Source organism: Andrena cerasifolii, chromosome 4, assembly GCF_050908995.1.
Source record: "Andrena cerasifolii isolate SP2316 chromosome 4, iyAndCera1_principal, whole genome shotgun sequence".
Lineage (NCBI taxonomy): Eukaryota > Metazoa > Arthropoda > Insecta > Hymenoptera > Andrenidae > Andrena > Andrena cerasifolii.
This window is the reverse complement of record NC_135121.1, coordinates 20997017-21016079: the sequence shown is the minus strand read 5'-3', so window position 1 is coordinate 21016079 and position 19063 is coordinate 20997017. Positions and strand designations below refer to the sequence as shown.

Genomic DNA, 19063 nt, shown 5'->3' with positions numbered 1-19063 from the left:
CATTTATTCGATGCCCGCTTCACTCCCGAGAATACTAGGATTCAAAGCAGGCCCAAGCTGCATCAGCAATGAGAAGGATTTCGAAGCTCGCCCTAAATCTTCCGGGTCCAGATACCGATCTGGCCGCGCGCTTTGCGTGGAACGGTCAGGGAGCTTTGTATATAGGTAAATACTAAATTCGAGCGGGACCGTGTAAGTGGTGGAAATTAGTGGAGATACGTGTCCCGGCGCGCGGCACCAGTCGGCCGGCAGAGGCGCATTAAAATGGGAGAGCACGGGAGGCGGGCAAAAGGAGGAACATAAATGTGGAAAAGTCTAGGAGCGAAGATACAAATGGTCGGGGGAGCTAGCCGGCGATAGCCGACGTCGATAAAACGAAACCTGGGAAAAGGAAAGGCAAGGAGGGTAAGCAGAAGCAGAACGATTCGCCGATCGTAGGAGAGATATGCAACAAGGACTTGGAAATTGGTCTCGGCCGGTAGGTACATAATTTTAAGCGGAAAAATGCTGGCGATCGGTCCGATCGACATTCGCACGGAAAGGCCAGGCATACGGGATCCCCGACAATTTCTACCTTTTCTGGACGTGGCCTGGGTCTGATTTTCACGGAAATGAATTTCTGCGAGGATAAAATTCTATGTAAAATCTCGCTTCGATGTTTGCGGTATGTTTGAGTCGAGGAAGAGGATGGACGCCGAGGAAGGTATAAAAGGCCCTGTCTAAGGAATGAAGTGGCTCAGTCGTTCGAAAAACGATCGAGGGTTCGGAATCAGTCTGGAAGGGTCCTCCGCGCGTTTCTCCGTCTCCTCTTTTTCCAACACTTCCCTCGGTCCGGCGCGCCGTCAATTTGTCAAGGGGGGAGAAGATCGCGAGAGGCGACGTACAGAGAGAGGGGCCGATCGTGAACTGGCGTTCTTATGTTTACGTAGGCAGAATTTTGGAGACGGATTGGAGAACGGAGCTTAGAAATCGAGTGCATTCCACGAGTAGGGAGGAATATCAAAAGAGAGAGAGAGCAAGCTGGGAGGGGGAGAGGCGGGAGCAAAAGGGAAGAGGGACACGAGGAGAAAGAATAAAAGAAGAGGAAAAAGAGGGGAAGAAAGGATGATGAGAGACAAGGGGAGGATGGTGAAAGAAGGAGGGAACTAAAGAAGAAAGAAAAAGGGGAGCGCGAAGGAAGAAGGAAGGGGGAGGAAGAAGAGAGAAAGAAGTAGAGCATAGGAAGAGGGAAGGGAGAAAGAGGGAGAGTGAGAGCAAGGAGTAAGAGAGGTGGCTCCGAAGGTGTTCCGGAGGGACAAGTTTTTCGAGTGCACTTGCTTTTCTTCGTTCGGGGGCAGAGGGTGAAGAAGACAGCGATGTCTGGATGGTGGAGCCTCGGTGGTGCTTTTCTTCTGCTTTTTGGTATCCTCCTTGCTGCCTATTTGTACAAGATCAACTGGATCAAGGTGAGTCTTACCGAGTGGATACCTTTGCCCGGCTTACCTACTTACACTGCGTATCGCTCTACCCTTCGCCGCACTGATAAACACCGCGAGAAATATATTTAGCAATTAGATTCTTAATTTACATCTATTCTATTGCTTGTCTTTCGGAAAGAATCGTGTGTCTCCTCCGTTACGGCAAATACTTTCGAAATTTCTTCGCTAATAATAATTGGAAAGCGAAAGATTTTCCACTCCTCCTCGAATCGATCTGAATTCAGCGCGCCAATAAAAATGCAAACATTCCCCCCCGCCCGATGGATTAGAATTCTGAAAAAAAAACTGATAAAACGCGAGGATCGCGTCGGGTTACCATAGAATTAGCATTGAATTTCAATGGAAATCGCGCCAAGTCTGCTTTAAAGTTGCGTACCGCATTTACAGCCACTGGGAATAATTCGCTCTTTATTCTAATTCTCCTTTTATTTAACTAAGAGAAAGACTTTTTTTTACTGGGAAAAGATTTTTCCTCTCCTCGCTACACGCAAGAAGCGAGCACGAGGTCGAAGCGATGACATTATGTTTGCAGATGAGGAAGCAGATTTTTTTTTTTTGCGCGCGTCACATCGTAAAACTATATAGAAGAATCTGATGTCACTTTTTCCCCGCGTCAGCGGATCATCGGGGCGTCCTTTCAAAAGGGAAACATCTTCCTACTTCTCTAGTTACTATATCAGAATTATTATCAGCAGAGTTTCGTGCGATTTTTAGTACCTCTCTAGGTACTTGCAACTTAAGTCGATTCGTTCCAGACAAAATACTCGAGGACGGGGGGTGACCATTATTAATTGTCTTTTCTAGGATCTGAGAATAGAGGGGAGCGGCAAGAGGGTCCTAGCGAATCATTTAGAATCGAAGAAACGGAAATTGGGGAAGCTCCCGCCTGTTTATCCGAACGGATGGTTCGCCCTGTTGGAGAGCTCGCAGCTGAAGAGGGGCCAAGTGAAGCATGTGGCCGCCCTTGGGCAAAACTTCGCCGTTTTCAGGTACCTCGACACTTGCATTTCGATCCGCCCGCGGGGCGCCAAAGTCGAGCGGATTAATCAGCGGTGATATTCGTTTAAAGAACAGATAAAGGGACGGTGAGGATTTTAGACGCTTACTGCCCCCATCTTGGGGCGAACATGGCAGAGGGTGGTCGAGTGAAAGGCGACTGTTTGGAATGCCCCTTTCACGGTTGGCAATTCCGGGGCTCCGATGGCCAGTGCAATCACATTCCATACACCGATAAAGGTAACCCGCGGTTTCGCTGCAACTGGGTGCTTCTGGGAATTGGAGGCGATTGTCTCCACCCTAAGCGGAGCATAGATAGATGGCGTATTTTCTCAATGTTCTCCATGTTGACTCGAGAAGGAGCTACAGACTTCGGAAGGAGTTTCCTACTTAGAACGCCTCGATTTCAGTGCCGCATATCGCGAGGACGAAGACATGGAAGAGTTGCGAGGCGAACGAGATTATTTTCGTGTGGTACCACGCAGAAGGATTGGAGCCAGCCTGGCAGCCGCAAACGGTCAGCCATGTCTCGGACCGAACATGGCGTTACCAAGGCCGAAATGAATTTCTTATCAACTGCCACGTACAGGTCAGTTAAACCAATTCAGAGATGTACTTTCTTCTCTGCTTTCAATTCAATTAAATCGGTCGATCTTATTTCCGAGTATCTTAGACTATTATCATTGCGACCAGTCGCAGCCACTTTACAACTCGCAACGTAACGGCAGCTGGTGGGCTCGTTCTATTTTCGTCGATAATTATTTTTAATGCACAACGGCGGGACTACCAACGATAAGGGGAAATTAGTTTCTTTTACTCGCGTTCGATGCGATCTGTAAGGAACAGGAACATCGTTTATAAAAACTCACAAGCACGAATACAGGAGATGCGAAGTTCTGTTTAGAAATTAAGATCGAACATGTAGTAACGATCTCTTCGCACTTAGGTATCATGGAAGCTCATGGAAATCAAGGAAAACAATTTGCCATTAACTTTGAAATCGGCAAACATTCCTTGGTCTTCTTTCCCTCCTGTCCCTTCCCTTTCCCTCCTGTCCCTTCCCTTTCCCTTCCCTTTCCCGTTTCTAGATATCTGTTAAATAAAGCAGATGGATATCTGAAATAGGAAACGCATTCCCCCATGATGAATCGTGTGCATCAGCAATCCGCCGATATCGAAGAGATCGATAACAAGTGGAGAAAAAAAAAATTGGCTCAACTCTTCAAGGAAAGGACTGTCACTCTCACGGTGTATCGGAACGGCCGGGAATGGGATTAATAAAAGTATCGTTTGCTTCAGGAAGTGGCCGAGAATGGCGCCGATACGGCTCATCTCAGCGCGGTTCATGGCCCAGCGATATTCTCGAGTATCGCTTACCCGTTGTCTCGCATCGCTCGGCATTCGTGGATAAACGATGGCTGGACACCGCACCACTCGTATTCAGAAGATAAAAACTCCGACAACGATGAATCGAAAAAGGAGGACGCCAAGAATTTCAGCCACAGAGCGTACACGACGCTCAGACACACCTTGGTTCTGTTCGAGAAGCTCGAACTCCTGCGGCTGGACGTGCACGTCCAACAAATCGGCCCTGGATACGTTGAATTACTAATGGAGACCTATTTAGGGCCTATATGTATCTTTCAAACGGTCACGCCGATGGAACCCCTCTTACAAAAGGTTCTTTTCTTCTTTTATTCCACTTGATTCTCTGAAATTATCATCGACACCTCCTGGTGGCTTCCTTTATTGTCGATAACGTTGGTCGTCTTCAGTCACGCGAACTTTGCATTTTCTTAGAGACTTTCTAAGAAACTCTAGAATTTCTTTATATTTTTATAAATTTCCCAATATTCCAACATAGAAGTAACGCTAATGATAAGTGTTATTACGCGGTTCGCTGGTAATTTTTATTGAAATTTAGATTCGGATCTCCTATTTCAACTTATTATCGATGTAGGTGAATTCGTCACTTTATTGTTCCCTTCAATATGGATAGGTATACCTGTAAAGCATGCATTACTATTATTATATTTTTTACCAGGTGACTCATTTAGTCTATTCCCCGCCGTTGATTGGTCCGTACGCCAGTGTAATGTTCTTCGCGGAATGTTTAATGTTCGAAAGGGACGTGGCAATTTGGAATCGAAAGAAATTCGAGAAGCAACCACTCCTCGTCAAAGAAGACAGAAGCATTCTCGCCTATCGCAGGTGGTACTCCCAATTTTATTCGCAGCACAGCCCCAGTTATCATTCGGCCATGAAATCCTTGCAATGGTAGCCCCGTACATGTTCTCTATCGTCCGATAGGAATGTCATCCCGATATTCGACCATGTTCGACAACATTTTACCATATTAATAATAATAATAATAATTTTAATAATAGTAATATCGAAGCAATCGAAGCTGATAAATATTTCTTATAAATACCAGTTTAATCTGAGTAATTTCTAATGATAGCTTCGCCTGAAACACGAATATTAAACGATCGATTGTGTTGTACAGTCGTCAAGTACCATTAAACGTTCTACCACGAATATAGAATGTTTATGTAACACGATCTTATTACACCATTACGCTCCTGCAATCCATTATCGTGCAGGGCAGACATGATAAATATTATTCGACGAGTTGCTGTTATTATTATTATTATTATTATTATTATCGTTACAAAAGAAAAGCGAGAAAAACAAGATCGACAAACTGACGTAGCCAGGAGCCTAACCTAACGCAGGAAAACAAAGTCACGTGCTCCACGCCACAGCTGATTGGCCGATCGGATCTGTGGCGACTCTTCAACGCGTGCATACGCACTCGAAAACAGTTGGGCGTTGGGCGTATTGGGCCCTGGACCCCTGAAATACTTAGTAGAAGTCTGTTATCGACGCGAAAGGGAAGAGAATGACGTCTGTGACTCCCGATCTGGGCCTACACGACGTAAGTAATTCAAATTTCTCGCGGTCTTTCAATTGGCCAATTGTGTTCGACCTTGCTCCGTGCTCAATGTTTCTATGGTCGTTCTACTGCAATCTAACCTTAACTCAAGCGTGTCCTTTTTTTAATATCCCCTTTTCGACATGTCTCGATTGTAATTTCTCCGTTAAGTAAAGACTGAAAGATATTACCATTTAATGCTCGCCTTGGCAGCGATAAATTATAAGAAAAACGATTGACTTTTCTCATATATTGCTTTTATCGAACGTTACGTTATATAAATGGCAACGAAGTTTCAGAAAAATAGGGAAACGTAAAACGAATTATTGATTGACCCGTTTTAACGGGCATGGTTAATTGGAATAAATTTGAAACTGATGGATATAATTGAATGGGCGATTGATATGAAATATTTGACAGGGACACTGGAAAATAATAATTCGCGTGAAAATTAATTTCTTATGTACCTAATTGAGTAACGAATCATATTTTATTTCAAAAGGACTGTATGTTGAAAATGAATAAGTATGTAATAAAATAAAGAAAACAAACGAATATATTAAAAATTGAAGTAAGTACATTTTAATTACTACTTAAATCTTGGACAGTTTACATTTTACGTATTACATTCCAACAAAATGAATAAAAACTAAGAAATTCCTATTCATTGGAAAATGCTAGATATTTATTTATATGTATTTTTTTTTTTTTTAAATTCGAGCCCAAGAATCGTTCGTTTTGCATAATCATCGAGTTGATAAGAGAAATAAGAAATAAAAAAGAAACTTGTGCGGAAGCTATATACGATTCTTAACCAAAATTAATCTCAAACGCCTTACCATTTATATACATACATTGTACTTTGCGACGTACTTTGTATATTTCACAAAGAATTAGTTTACATGGGAATGAACGTAATAAATTAAATAACTGACTAAAAAATAATATAATAAAATACGCATGATCGAAGAAAATTATATTCATAAAATAACTAGCATTAAATAACCTCAACTAACCTTCTACGGATTATTTAGATTTGTTATATGTTCGACATTATCGTAAGATCGATTTATAATAGTTAATATAGGTATCCAAACTTATGGCATGTAACGATTATTAAAAACATCATACCTACGCAACTATAGGTTAAGGAATTTATGTATGTGTTTAAATGAACGCTATAATTAACTATAAAAATAATATGTAATTCCTTTGTCCTATCAATTATTGAGATTATCATTGTATGGAATTTAAACGAACAGTTTTGGCCTCGTTTCCACGAATAGCCCTATTTACAATAGCCCTTTTTACAATTTTCGATTAAGTTTTAAACTATCTACGAACCTCGAGATTTTGTAACTCTCTAAGAGAAATCTGAAATTATGTTTCCCAATGCAGTTTCCAACCCTAAAATTAAAGCATGTTCATATCAGGGACAATAAACTTCTTCTACGGACAATAAACACAATCCTAAGGGACGGGTGTAAATCGTTGCAGGTATGTTTGTTAATAGCTAAATTGGGAAGTGTTCCTTAAATTCTTTTCCGCTGGAATGAATTTCATAATTGATTTTCAAATCCTACTTTCAGATTATTACCGATTTTGATTTAACATTAACAAAACAACATGTTAATGGGAAAAAGGTTCTCAGCAGCTTTGGTACGTAATACGCAATAGTTATAGTAGAGTTAGGGAAAGAGAGGATATTCGAACAAGTAAAGATTATGCAATGGAGAAGTCTGTTTTGAATTTTGACAAATAGGGATCTTCAGCAAATGTAAGCAACTTCCAGAGACGTACTCGAAAGAGTCGGGTAGACTCTATCAAAAGTATAGGCCAATCGAAATTGATCCCCAGTTGTCGTCCGAAGTAAAAGCAACAGCAATGACAAACTGGATGGTCGCCGCGGAACGTTTATTAAAAGGAATATCGTTCGATCCTGCTGAAATACAGGAAGTAGCCAAAGTTTATGGAACAGATTTAAGAGATGGTGCTAAAGAATTGTTAAAAAATTTACAGTCTGCACAAGTCCCCGTGCTGGTTTTTAGCGCTGGCTTAGGAGATGTTGTGGAAGCTGTTTTGAAAAATCAAGGAGTACTGTTCGATAATGTGAAAGTAATATCTTTTCCTACTTTTATAACGACGCCGGATGAATTAATTCTCATTTTTATAATAGTAATTGTTACTACTTTCGCATTAAGGTGATCTCAAATTTTCTCAAATATCAAGACGGGCATATAGCAGGCTTTAAAAACGAAAGGCTAATTCATGTCTTCAACAAAGATGAACACGCTGTCGAGGAAGAGTATTTTAAAGTTCTTGATGGAAGGAAAAATGTTCTTTTAATGGGCGATACTACGGGAGATGCGTCGATGGTAGCTGGCACGATAGACGCTTGCGCGGTACTAAAAATCGGTTTCCTATATGACAATGTAAGTAATACATTTTTTTTATCAAATATTCCCTTATGAAATATCGGTGCATTAATGACTTATAAAAATTCTTATAACTTTTTTCCAGGTTGAAAGCAGCCTGTCTTCGTACATGGAAGTATTTGATATAGTTTTAGTTGATGATCAAACAATGCAAGTTCCAATTGATATTCTACAACGATTATTATAACAGTTAAATATAATTAGCTATTTCATTTATAAAGTATTTGTACCTCGATGTTGCATCTGTATTTTTTACTATTTATCTAACTCAGTTTGGCCGAAGTTAAGACCTGATTAAGATGTCCCTATTTCTAATCACGTCCCGATTTCTGCTCAGTACACATATTTTTCATTTAATGTAAAAAGTTAAATAATATATTAGTTGTACAAAAAATTATTTTAAATTAGTTCGGTATTTCTGAACAAAATGCTACGGCCCGCTGCTCAATAGATGGCAGTATTTTAAGAGAAATAAATTTAATAAGCGTGGCCGTCGCAAAGAAACGTTATTTGAGCGATTCCGTTGTGATCGTCACTCGTCAGTTGTACGTGAACGCTGCGATTTTACGAGAAAAAAAACTTACCGAATCTTTAATATTTGTGCCAAAGTTTGGTTTCAAGTTTTATGTGGTTTTCTCGCAGGTAAAGTAGGTGAGTAGTAATACAGTCAATCTCATAACCTGTAAGTCCCTGTTTCTGATCGGATAATTTCTATGAGGTCACCCTCGAATATAAGTATATACTTATTGTGCTAATTATTATATTTAAAGTTACATTTATTTATTTTATCGCTTGTTAGCTTATAAGCATGCCTCCGAGAACTAAAAAGAATATACCTACAAAGACGAAAGAAGAAAAAACTGAGGGAGTGAAGAAGGAAAGGTATAAAAATAAATACTTAATGTATACCGAGGAAGATTTAATGAATGCTTTACAAGCTGTCAAGAAAGGAATGCCTATGAGAGCTGCGAGCCAGCAGTTCAAGGTGCCTTTCTCTACGATTAGAGCTAAGCACCAAGGTATATATACTATTGGAAAAAAAAGTGGCCCTGCAACAATTTTAACCAAGGACGAGGAGAATATGTTAGTTGACTGGATTCTTCTAATCGGCAACAAAGGTTTTCCCTTGACCAAGGATATGCTATTGGACAGTGTAAAACTGTTACTCAAGAAAATAAACAGAGAGAATCCATTCACTAATGGAAGGCCAGGCAGGCATTGGTTTCAAGCCTTTATGAACCGTCACCCACAACTTTCTTTGAGGTCACCTCGGAATTTCTGTGAAAGGCGCGGTCAGGTGTCCGAGGAAAAAATACGTGGATGGTTCGAAGAAGTTGAAGTTCGCCTGAAATCGAAAAAGCTTCTTGATATTCACCCATCCAGGGTTTTTAATTGTGACGAGTCAGCCTTTTTTTTGAGCCCAAAAGGCAATAAAGTTCTTACAAATAAACAATCTAAATGTATTTATAATCTAGTTGGTGTAAATGAGAAAGAATGCCTAACGGCATTGGTTACAGGTAAAAGGAATAGAATGTTATCTTTAATTTAAAAGGTAATTATTTTTTTAGTAAACATTTAATTATTATAGGTAATGCAGCTGGTAAGCTATTGCCACCAATGATTATGTATTCGTATCAAAGGCTACCGTCAACCATCATTGACAAAGTGCCAAGAGGTTGGAGCGTAGGAAGGTCTGATAATGGGTGGATGACTGGAGAGTCATTTTATGAATATATGACCAATGTATTCCACCCATGGTGCATTGAAAATGGAATTATATTTCCAATAGTCATGTACCTAGATGGACATTCGTCGCGTGTTACAATGGCTCTAAGTAATTTTTGCGTGGAACATGAAATAGAACTTATTTCATTGTATCCCAATTCGACCCATATAACCCAGCCAATGGATGTTGCCTTATTTCGTCCACTGAAGGAAGCATGGAAAAAAGCTGTCACAGATTGGAGAATGGAAAATGGCGGGATAGCTGTAGCGAAACAAAACTTTGCACCGATTCTACAAACTGCTTTGCAATCTCTTAACCTTACAGATATTTTATCACATGGCTTTACTGCGTGTGGGCTTGCACCACTTTCTGCAGATGCAATCAATTATGCAAAGTTATTGAATCACAATCTAGTACTGCAGCAGAAAAATATTAATACAAATAGCTCCGCAGCACAACACAATACCCATGAATGCACTTTGACATTTATAGAGAATTCTACAGACATTAAAATACTGCAACTTTTTAAAGTTACTGAAGCTAGAGAACGAGAATGGTGCGGAGAAGAAAAGTATGAGGCGTTATTTTCAGTTTGGCTGAAATGTAGAAAGCTTATGTCAGATAAGAATGTAGGAGCAACAAACAGCAAAAGCATTCAAGCGTCTTCTGTACCAACAGTTAAAGATTTTTATTTTAATTTATAAATTGTTTTAATTTTAATTATTTATTTATTTAAATAATTGAAAAGACATGATTTTTATACGTATTGTACATAATGTTACGATAAAACTGTTTCTTCTTATCTTTGATTTTATCGCAAAATTATAAAATTACAATACGTCTAAAAATCATATATTTTTAATTATTTAAATGAATTACGCCATAAAAACAATTGAAACAATTTATAAATTATTGAGATCATTTACTTTATTAAGATTACTGATAAATCATCAGTACTATAAGTAGAATGTCGTCATCATCAGATTCCTAAAAATTTTGGTTGTAGCTCTGAATAATGAATTAATTAGCATTGAATTTATTAACAAATATAATCCAAATAGTAGCAAGTGCGATGGATTTACTGTAAATAATAATTTAGTTACGGAACACGTAGATTTAAATTCTATTAGTGGCAATGAGTTAAAAAATAATTTAGACATAAGCAACTGTGAGATAATTTCATTTGAGAGTTTTCCATGCACGCAAATAGCAGAGCTAGAAGAGAAATAAGATATTTCTTCACATGGTACTTAAGTATTTAAAATACTTTTTTTTTCTCAAAAATATGGAAAATAATTACTTATAAATATATCGCTAATTAAGTACAGCTAATAGTAAAAATACATTGATTCCTGCAATTTTCCGAGAAGTATTATTTTGGCCTGATGAAAAGTTATCAAATAATAATAAAACGAAAATTAAAAGGGAGAAAAGTCCAGTCATCGCAACTTCTGATAAATGGAGATAATAGAGGAACCATTAGAAGAAAGAAAGAAAATTAGACTTGAAAATGTAAAAATTAAGAAAGAAAAAGATGAAGAGAAAACTAAACTAAAAAACCTGAAAGCTGAAGAGAAATCTAAAATTAAACAAATTAAGAGAGAAGAAGCTGCCCTAAGAAGGATCAAGAAAAGAAAAATTAAAAAGTAGACAAAAAGCTTTGAATAGTTAAATTTAAGCTTTTAATAGTTTTTATTCCGTTGTAGGTTATAAATATTTATATTTTTGTAAATAAAAGACATTTCAAAACTTTAAATAATTTTCTTTATTTGTGTTATCCAAAATATAATTATAGACATTTCAATTGGAAGATAAATCGCACGTGGATATTTAAGCAGAAACCGGGTCACGCTAGTGAGCAAAAATGCGAGCATTTTCATTTTCGCTGAGCAGAAATAGGGACATTTTATACTTCATTTTATTAAATCGACTATTATTTTTTAAAAATACTTCCTGTTTATTTTGATGAAATCGCGAGAGTTATCTCAATTTATTCATTTCTGTAAAGTACGTGTTCTTACCGTTTCTGGTAAGGATTTAGGTAAATCCATCGAAATCTTCATATGCATATTTGAATTTTTTTTTACTATGCTATAATTGTTTAAAAATGCAACCTTCTTTCCTTATTTACTTATGCGAGTTTTTTTGTACGGCTTCTTTAAGCATAAAGGCACGATGATAGGGATAGGGCACGGTAATCAGGACCCTCTCCCTAGTGAATTTACGACACCAAATTTCGCACAAATTGTATGATCTTAACTTAATGTTGTAATAAGCTTTCCGAGATTGGAGATTCGTTATTGGGATAGAAAATTGTAGAGAGTAAGTAAATATTTATATTTTGTTAAAATTCCCTATGGGCGCCATGTATTCCTTGCACTCTAGTGAATTTTAAGAGAAAGCAAGTTGAGAACCATTAACTATCGACTACTTAGCTGGCGGCCCTAGCCAGCGCTATAGCTGGCGTAGCGTATTCATTACTAACCACAAAATACCTCGTGTATTTCAGTAGCCAACATTTTGTGGACTTCCCTTTTTAAACGGATTTTCAAGTCGTAAGTTACTCCCAATCGCTCCCAATCTTCCAACATTTGAATTAATTATAAATTGCATTGTGAACCTATCCGTGGATACGAACAAATTTCCATTAAATTCACTAAGTCGCGAACCAAAGGTACATACATAAGGGCCATAAGGCAGTTCTGAAAGACGCAATTCGATTGATCGATCTCGGTCGATTCTGAAGCACCTCGATTCAAATCGATCGCGCCCGCGAGTTGTGACTTGAGTCAAGAATTCGATACGATCCGACTTCGATTAACTTCAAATCACGTCTTACGAGCGATGAATTTAAAAATATATTTTTTATAGGCTTAGTTTATCAGTTGGGAGGACAATCGATGCAAATAAAAATTTTGGTTTGAGAAACGCGGGGACTCGTTCTCGGTGAATTCTTTTATCGAAGTTCACCCGAACTCTAAAGTTAAATGAATAGCCTCGCGGAAGCTTGTAACCAACTCAAGAAGGAGTACGATGGGTGCTTCAAGCTTTGGTTTTCCGAAAAATTTCTAAAGGGAAACTTCGACGACTCTATGTGTTCGAATCACTTCAAATTATATAACCAGTGCCTTCAGGTAAATTCAAAACTCCTCCGCTATTCATCGTTAGAATCCATCGCTTTAAATTAATAATTCACAACGCGCGCAGTCGTCGTCCGTCGACTAAGTAAAGCTTCTGCCCTGACCACGTTTCTTGTTAGAAAATATTTAAGATATGTACATTTTACCATCATCGGCGATACTTTTCTAAAAAAAAAGCTCACGTGACGGTTTCTTATTATTCATCCTGTATTTATAATAAGATGGTTCACGTCGCAAGTGAAATTACTTAAAATGAATCGTTTAATTCACGGGGCAAACGGATTGCACGATTATCTGAAGCATGGGAGTTAGAATAAAGTGAATCGACACGTGCCAAATACTCGAAGATGTAACCGGTTGACCGGACAGGTCCTCGACGAACAAACGTATTATTACGCGACCGATTGAGTATAAAAGAAAGGGTTAGCAAAGTGATTCGATAGGAATAAGTAAAGAAACAATAGATGATGGAGGCTTGCAAGGATCTGAAAGCAAAGTACGATCACTGCTTTAATGTCTGGTTCTCTGAGAAATTTTTGCGCGGAGTTTATGACGACAGTGAGTGCTCATCGTTGCTTAAAGTTTATACCGAATGCGTCGCGGTAAGTTAGATTTAGTGAAAACTCAATCGCTTATTCCTCGATTCTTGTACCCCCCGCGATTTTGGCCGCGTAATGTCGTGTCTTTCTTCGATACTCTGACGTTAAATAAAGGGGACGGTGTATTTAAAAGGTTAAACAATCATATGACTTGCACGAATATGTTATTATCGTTACGATTTTAAATTGTATGTATATTAAATTATTAGATTTTATTTTAGAGACAAAGTAATAATGGCTGGACTTTTCGAAACTTGAAAAATTTCGATAATTTTAAAGATTCGGAAGCACGTTAACCTAAATTTGGTGGTACCGCGGAAGCATGGGTGGGAGACACGTAAATTCTTAAAATCAATACTAATACTGGTTGATTGATCCAATTGGGAATATAATAGTTGTACGATATTTACACATTCTGGAATTTTAGAAGTTTCATATATGAATTTACTTATAGTTCTCTTTGTACTATTTTATAAGGATCTAAAGATATTTTGCAAGAAGTTTTAAATTGAATGTATGAAAATAATTAGCTTTTACATTACAATGTTTTTCTAATAACGGCCAAAGAGTGCTTTTGGTGTCTGACACGCGAGGATGCGTTAGAAGTACATGATCGTTCTGTATGCGATTCCAAGAAGGCTGTAATCTATATAAAATAATAATAATAACCTTGTTTTCTAGCAAGCTATGAAGGATCAAAATATAAACTTGGATGAAGTTGATGTAGCTCATTTGGGAACAGACAAAGAGAAGACTGCGGAAGGTTGACACGTCTACATTAAATAAAGATTTTTATTAATTTTTTGTTACAAAAAAGAATGATATGGTTTAAAAGCTAATAAATTATTTAATCCTAATCCCTTCTTCGTTAATATTACTATCAACCTTCTCCGCTTCTAAACGATCCTTATTTTCCAACACAAAAGTTTTTGAAAATAACATCAAGAATCTCCTCGTTGTCGATAGAACCGGTTATTTTTCCAAGTTCCCTTGCCGCGCCTCTAATATCCTGCAACGATATTGCCATATCGTAATTTCGGATTTCAGTCTTTTTCAAGTATGCTTGGAGGTATTCCGTAACCCGTGACAAGTGATTTCTGTATCTTGCGCGGCTGATTACAGGGTTTTCATTCAACGGATCGCCGCATCTGCGATGAATAAATTTAAATTGAATAATCGAACAGAAATTTTATCCTAGCCAGACATAGCCAACCAGAACTCTGTAATCTTCCACATACATTTCCTTAAAGCATTGAGCCAGTGTGTCTGTAAGCTCCTCTAAGCCTTCCTGTGTTTTACACGAGAGAGCAACAACATTTTCGTCTGTCCACGCCTTTCTCTCCTCTTCTATGAGTAAATCCACTTTATTCACGACTACAATGACTTTCTCTGTTCTTATTCCCAAAAGATTTTTATAACGTATTAGAAACTCTTCGAAAGAACTTGGAAAACATTTCTCCGCACTTATTACGCACATAACGAGGTCTGCTCTTTTCGTGCATTCTTTCGCTCTCCTGATACCTTCCACTTCTATCTCATTCCCTGGGTCACTCCTGATTCCAGCGGTGTCCGCAAGAACCATTGGATACCCACAGATATTTGTCGTTAATTCTATAACGTCTCTCGTTGTTCCCGGAGTAGACGCGACAATCGCCGCATCTTTCCTAGAAAGGAGGTTCAAAAGACTACTTTTTCCTACATTAGGTTCCCCGAGAATCGCCACTCGTACTCCAGTGCGCAGAATCTCCCCTTTCCTGCCGTCGGTTAAATGCTGCTGAATTTCTGCAGATAATTTCTGCAATGTGGTTCTAGAATCCTCTAAAATATTAGACTCTAAACTATGTTCCTCGGAGAAGTCGATATAAGCTTCTAAGCTAGCGAGGCAATTTAAAAGGCTCATCCGCCAGGAATTGTAGAGGCGGCGGAGAGAACCACTAGCTTGATTAGAAGCCTGTTAAATTATTAACGGTAGATTTTATGCTACCTCCTCAGACGTTCATCTTATTCAAAAGAAAACTGGGCAAGAGATTGTAATAAATTCAAAATTATTACGTCTTTTATTCTTTACCTGTTTCCGTTGTTTTTCAGTTTCTGCTTCTATCAGGTCTCCTATACCCTCCGCCTCGGTCAAATCCAATTTCCCATTTAAGAAAGCTCTTCTTGTAAATTCTCCAGGAGGCGCCAACTGAAAACGCAGTTTCGAAAGTGCATCGAGTACCGATAATACTACCGCCAGGCCTCCGTGAACATGGAATTCTACGGAATCCTCTCCAGTGAAAGAGTAGGGCCCTGAAATCTCCCATTAGTTATGAACTATATACAATTTCCTTTTTAGTGTATTTACCCGATGCGAGGATCTGCAGTGCTTGTACAATAACAGTTTGTTATATATAATACAGTTTGCTACGCATACCTGGAAACCAAAGGCAGAGGCCTTTGTCTAGTACTTCTTTCGTTTCTGGATCATAGATTTTTCTCAAAAGAGCCATTCTAGGTATTAGATTGGGCATTGAAGTCATCTGTTGTAGAGCCACTGACGCCTCTGGGCCGGATATCCGAACGACCGCCACGCCGCATTTCCCATGCCCTTTCGTGCAAAAGAACATACACGATATAAAATAAATGAGAGCGCTTAAATAGTAGGTATTTATAATAAATACTAAAGGGAACTATTTGTTGCAAGTAATTGCACTGTTCCGGTACTCCCTCGCTGCGCAAGCCTTTACATCATTCTGAAATTGGGTTTTTAGAGAATGAACAGATACTTTGAAATTGTAAGGCGCTGTAAGAATTTCAAAATTTAAAGACGTCCACTTTACATTTCTAAAATATTCACTTCTAGAAATATGATGGAAGCAGGACGGATTTCAAGCTATAAATATTAAACTTGTTAAATTCAATTCAATTGTAGCATAATTGTATTTTTATTTATATTCTTTTTAAATTCCAGATAAAGATGTTAAAAGATTTTTTGTTGAAAGCTGCGCGGCGCATGCGCAATGAAAATTGGCGGAACGCGAGAAGCGTCTGGTAAAAGACTGCACCGAAGTTACTTTCGAGCTAAAATTATGTGTTCCGCGTAATTTCGGGTACGAAATTAGATACTACAAAGTTGCAGGAAATAGTGTAACAACCGGAAGACAGTGCGTAAATCGTAGAACATCCTTTGTGTTCGCCGAGGTGTCTTTGTAGTGATATTGGCGGGGCGAACGCTGCGTATCTTGTTACCGCCGAGACAATCGATAATTTCCACGCTTGTTCGTTCAGGAATTTTCGAAACATTTGAATATTCACTAGTGAGGTATCAAAAGCTTCCTTCGATGCAACAGTTTATTCTGGCAATTGTTTTCCGTTAGGTTACAATCAGGTTAGGTATTCGAACGCAAGTAAGTACAAGTACTAAGCACGAGCATCGATAAGAGAGTTAGGTATCTATAAGGTAGACGTTAAAGATTAGTCGGCAAATCCAAGTTTGTTAATTAAATCGGAGACTTTTAATAGGATAATTAACTGTTAAAGTTCCGAAGCTGATTTAGCAAGTTTCCATTGTTATTGTAAAAAAGAAAGTAAGATTAGCATATCGAGGAAAACATTCGGTTATAAGTTTCGTATAGAAGGGGTTCGAAGAAATGTCAGAATTCGGGAAGAAGTTAATAACTAGTAAGGACGTGCAGCAGTGTTGTAACGATTGGGTAGAGACACAGAAAAATCTCTCGTACACGGACGAGACGAATGGCAAGAGGAAACAGGCAGACGACGATGATAGTTATAATACGGATTCCGAGTTCGATTCTGTTTCGGAATGTGGCGCAAAACGGCGGAGGGTCGGCGTGCCGCTAAAACGCGAAGTTTTTCATCTGGCCTGCGAGTGGCCCGGCTGCGAGTATGAAACCAATCACGTCGAGAGATACGTGAGTCACGTGGGTGAGCACGTGTCTGATTTAAGCACGCGGACCAATGAGAAAGGCGTGGACGTTTACGTGTGTCAGTGGAGCGGCTGTTTCTATGAAAGTAACGACCCCGACGAGATTTCCAGGCATGTGAATTACCATGCGTTTCACACGAAATTGAAATGCATCGGTTCAAATATTCGCGCCAGAATTAAGCTTCCGGTAAGGAACTAGTATTCGATTTTCATATATAATTTAATACGAAGCGAAATTTAATTCATCGCTAATAAAATTCGAATTTATCTTTTTCAGAGATGTCGCAGAGACTCGGAATGGAAGAATGTGGTAGACCTGCCGGCACCTCTTCTGTGCCGCTGGGAGGAATGTTTGAAGCACTTCAGGAATTATCAACTGTATCTCTATCACGTAGCTGCTCACATCGAGGAAGGTCCACGGGGCAACAAAGTTGAGGGGGGTTTAGAATGCAAATGGACAGGCTGCAGCAGCGCGTATCCAAATTTATACAAACTGAGGGATCACGTGCGACGTCATACGAAGGAAAAGATCGTCGCCTGCCCCGATTGCGGAGCTACGTTCGCTTCCAATACAAAGTTTCACGTGCATTGCAAGCGACAAATTCCGATCGATGGTAAAATTTAAATTTCAAATTTCCCGCCCCTCCGAAATAACGCGCGTTTATTTGAATACAACGGTTCGCAGAAATTCTACTAAATCGAATTTCACTCGCTAGTTCAAGGATTCCAGTGCTCTCATTGCAACAAGTTCTATCCCACGGAAGGAATCCTGAGGGACCACATGCGAGTGCACGTTTTCAATTACAAGTGCACTCTTTGCGATATGAGCTGCGACACGCCTACCAGTCTCGCGAAACATGTTCGATATAGACATATCTCTACAAGAAGCTTTCCTTGCCAGCTTTGCAATCACGCTGCCAAGTCTCAACAGGATCTTGATTCCCATATGACCGTGCACACGAGCGGGCCAAACTTTTCATGCGACTTCGAAGGGTGTTTGTATACGTGCAAAGTCGCGTACACTCTCGATAGGTAATAAATAAATAACGCGCCCCAATGAAACGGACAGAAAGAATGAAAATCGTAACAATGAATTTTCGAATACTTTAAGGCATATAGAACGAGTTCATGGTATGCAGGTGCGTTGGTATTGCTGTCACGAGTGCCCAATAAAGTACAGGAAAAGCCAGAGATTGACGAAGCATTTAATTGATACGCATCAATTGCAACTACCCAGTGGGCACACGAGGTTTCAATACACCCACGATAAAGATGGTTGTTATAGATTGCAAATGGTTAGATACGAGGCTGTCGACGAAGAGAACGATTCTTCGGTCGCGCAGGCAAAACTTCAGGACAAAAAATATAAAATTAAATTAAATCAGAGTTCCAGCGTGCCTCAAGTTGAGGTAATATTTTATTATAAATTTCAAATGGAACGTTCGCAAGGAACTTATTCTTAGACGAAACTCTTTTTGCGTAGGTTCTCGAAGATTCGGATGAAAAGGGAAACGAAGACGGAGAGAAGGAAGCAGAGGAAAAGTCGGGCGCGGAAGATTACGATGGGAAATCGATGCCTGTTATCTCGAATATTTTGATATCGATCGATGAAACCGACGCGGAGGGAAATATAATTCGTAGTAAAATCGTGGAAGCGCAAGAGACCATGGTGTTACCACAGTCTGATGGACCGCTATTAATTTTCATGTAGATTTACGTGAATTATTGTCGTGAGAAGTTTTAATAAAATAAAACAGATCAAATATACATTTTTCACTAATAACATATAATTTCATGCAATTTTTCAGCATATTCTAATAACAATTCTG

The 19063-nt window shown here is 38.9% G+C and overlaps 5 protein-coding genes across 8 annotated transcripts; 4 read left to right on the top strand and 1 right to left on the bottom strand.

The window, feature by feature from the left end:
* The first annotated feature begins 1097 nt into the window (after positions 1–1097).
* Nvd (cholesterol 7-desaturase nvd) lies at positions 1098–4926 on the top strand. 2 transcript variants are annotated; one of them, XM_076810756.1, is made up of 6 exons: positions 1098–1445; positions 2283–2467; positions 2548–2714; positions 2885–3063; positions 3774–4154; positions 4519–4926. In XM_076810756.1, the coding sequence occupies exons 1-6, from the start codon at positions 1356–1358 to the stop codon at positions 4753–4755; spliced, it is 1239 nt and encodes a 412-aa protein (XP_076666871.1). In that variant the 5' UTR covers positions 1098–1355; the 3' UTR covers positions 4756–4926. The 2 variants fall into 2 exon arrangements, with proteins under 2 accessions (XP_076666871.1, XP_076666873.1); XM_076810758.1 differs by lacking the exon at positions 1098–1445 and having other exon boundaries at positions 2290–2467; positions 2553–2714.
* Positions 4927–5251: 325 nt separating this feature from the next.
* On the top strand, positions 5252–8079 carry Cn-iiib (cytosolic 5'-nucleotidase IIIB). 2 transcript variants are annotated; one of them, XM_076810764.1, is made up of 6 exons: positions 5252–5412; positions 6808–6906; positions 6999–7068; positions 7172–7524; positions 7611–7841; positions 7930–8079. In XM_076810764.1, the coding sequence occupies exons 1-6, from the start codon at positions 5377–5379 to the stop codon at positions 8029–8031; spliced, it is 891 nt and encodes a 296-aa protein (XP_076666879.1). In that variant the 5' UTR covers positions 5252–5376; the 3' UTR covers positions 8032–8079. The 2 variants fall into 2 exon arrangements, with proteins under 2 accessions (XP_076666879.1, XP_076666880.1); XM_076810765.1 differs by lacking the exon at positions 5252–5412 and adding an exon at positions 6024–6467.
* A 3931-nt stretch (positions 8080–12010) lies between these two features.
* LOC143368244 (TP53-regulated inhibitor of apoptosis 1) lies at positions 12011–14166 on the top strand. Of its 2 annotated transcripts, XM_076810766.1 has the most exons (3): positions 12011–12125; positions 12442–12704; positions 13991–14166. In XM_076810766.1, the coding sequence occupies exons 2-3, from the start codon at positions 12558–12560 to the stop codon at positions 14075–14077; spliced, it is 234 nt and encodes a 77-aa protein (XP_076666881.1). In that variant the 5' UTR covers positions 12011–12125; positions 12442–12557; the 3' UTR covers positions 14078–14166. The 2 variants fall into 2 exon arrangements, with proteins under 2 accessions (XP_076666881.1, XP_076666882.1); XM_076810767.1 differs by lacking the exons at positions 12011–12125; positions 12442–12704 and adding an exon at positions 12777–13312.
* LOC143368238 (5-taurinomethyluridine-[tRNA] synthase subunit GTPB3, mitochondrial) lies at positions 14139–16591 on the bottom strand. Its single transcript, XM_076810755.1, has 5 exons — positions 16444–16591; positions 15723–15896; positions 15378–15598; positions 14548–15260; positions 14139–14457 (listed from the first exon to the last, which is right to left on the bottom strand). The coding sequence occupies exons 1-5, from the start codon at positions 16589–16591 to the stop codon at positions 14217–14219; spliced, it is 1497 nt and encodes a 498-aa protein (XP_076666870.1). The 3' UTR covers positions 14139–14216.
* A 347-nt stretch (positions 16592–16938) lies between these two features.
* Positions 16939–18997, top strand: Hinfp (Histone H4 transcription factor). Its single transcript, XM_076810753.1, has 5 exons — positions 16939–17421; positions 17512–17848; positions 17951–18266; positions 18346–18643; positions 18718–18997. Exons 1-5 carry the CDS (start codon positions 16939–16941, stop codon positions 18943–18945), a joined length of 1662 nt encoding a protein of 553 aa, XP_076666868.1. The 3' UTR covers positions 18946–18997.
* Positions 18998–19063: the final 66 nt, after the last annotated feature.

What these genes read in the sequence shown, in the direction of transcription:
- Hinfp (XM_076810753.1), top strand. Translation starts at nt 16,939, where the DNA reads ATGTCAGAATTCGGGAAGAAGTTAATAACTAGTAAGGACGTGCAGCAG. An exon ending in GCGACAAATTCCGATCGATG is followed by an intron (nt 17,849 to 17,950) that starts GTAAAATTTAAA and finishes TTCACTCGCTAG; the next exon opens with TTCAAGGATTCCAGTGCTCT. An exon ending in CCAGCGTGCCTCAAGTTGAG is followed by an intron (nt 18,644 to 18,717) that starts GTAATATTTTAT and finishes CTTTTTGCGTAG; the next exon opens with GTTCTCGAAGATTCGGATGA.
- Cn-iiib (XM_076810764.1), top strand. Translation starts at nt 5,377, where the DNA reads ATGACGTCTGTGACTCCCGATCTGGGCCTACACGAC. An exon ending in CCGATCTGGGCCTACACGAC is followed by an intron (nt 5,413 to 6,807) that starts GTAAGTAATTCA and finishes TTCCCAATGCAG; the next exon opens with TTTCCAACCCTAAAATTAAA. An exon ending in TCGGTTTCCTATATGACAAT is followed by an intron (nt 7,842 to 7,929) that starts GTAAGTAATACA and finishes ACTTTTTTCCAG; the next exon opens with GTTGAAAGCAGCCTGTCTTC.
- LOC143368238 (XM_076810755.1), bottom strand. Translation starts at nt 16,591, where the DNA reads ATGTTTCGAAAATTCCTGAACGAACAAGCGTGGAAATTATCGATTGTC. An exon ending in GATTTACGCACTGTCTTCCG is followed by an intron (nt 15,897 to 16,443) that starts GTTGTTACACTA and finishes TTTGCACGAAAG; the next exon opens with GGCATGGGAAATGCGGCGTG. An exon ending in CCTCTGCCTTTGGTTTCCAG is followed by an intron (nt 15,599 to 15,722) that starts GTATGCGTAGCA and finishes GGGAGATTTCAG; the next exon opens with GGCCCTACTCTTTCACTGGA.
- Nvd (XM_076810756.1), top strand. Translation starts at nt 1,356, where the DNA reads ATGTCTGGATGGTGGAGCCTCGGTGGTGCTTTTCTTCTGCTTTTTGGT. An exon ending in ACAAGATCAACTGGATCAAG is followed by an intron (nt 1,446 to 2,282) that starts GTGAGTCTTACC and finishes TGTCTTTTCTAG; the next exon opens with GATCTGAGAATAGAGGGGAG. An exon ending in CAAAACTTCGCCGTTTTCAG is followed by an intron (nt 2,468 to 2,547) that starts GTACCTCGACAC and finishes ATTCGTTTAAAG; the next exon opens with AACAGATAAAGGGACGGTGA.
- LOC143368244 (XM_076810766.1), top strand. Translation starts at nt 12,558, where the DNA reads ATGAATAGCCTCGCGGAAGCTTGTAACCAACTCAAGAAGGAGTACGAT. An exon ending in TATATAACCAGTGCCTTCAG is followed by an intron (nt 12,705 to 13,990) that starts GTAAATTCAAAA and finishes CTTGTTTTCTAG; the next exon opens with CAAGCTATGAAGGATCAAAA.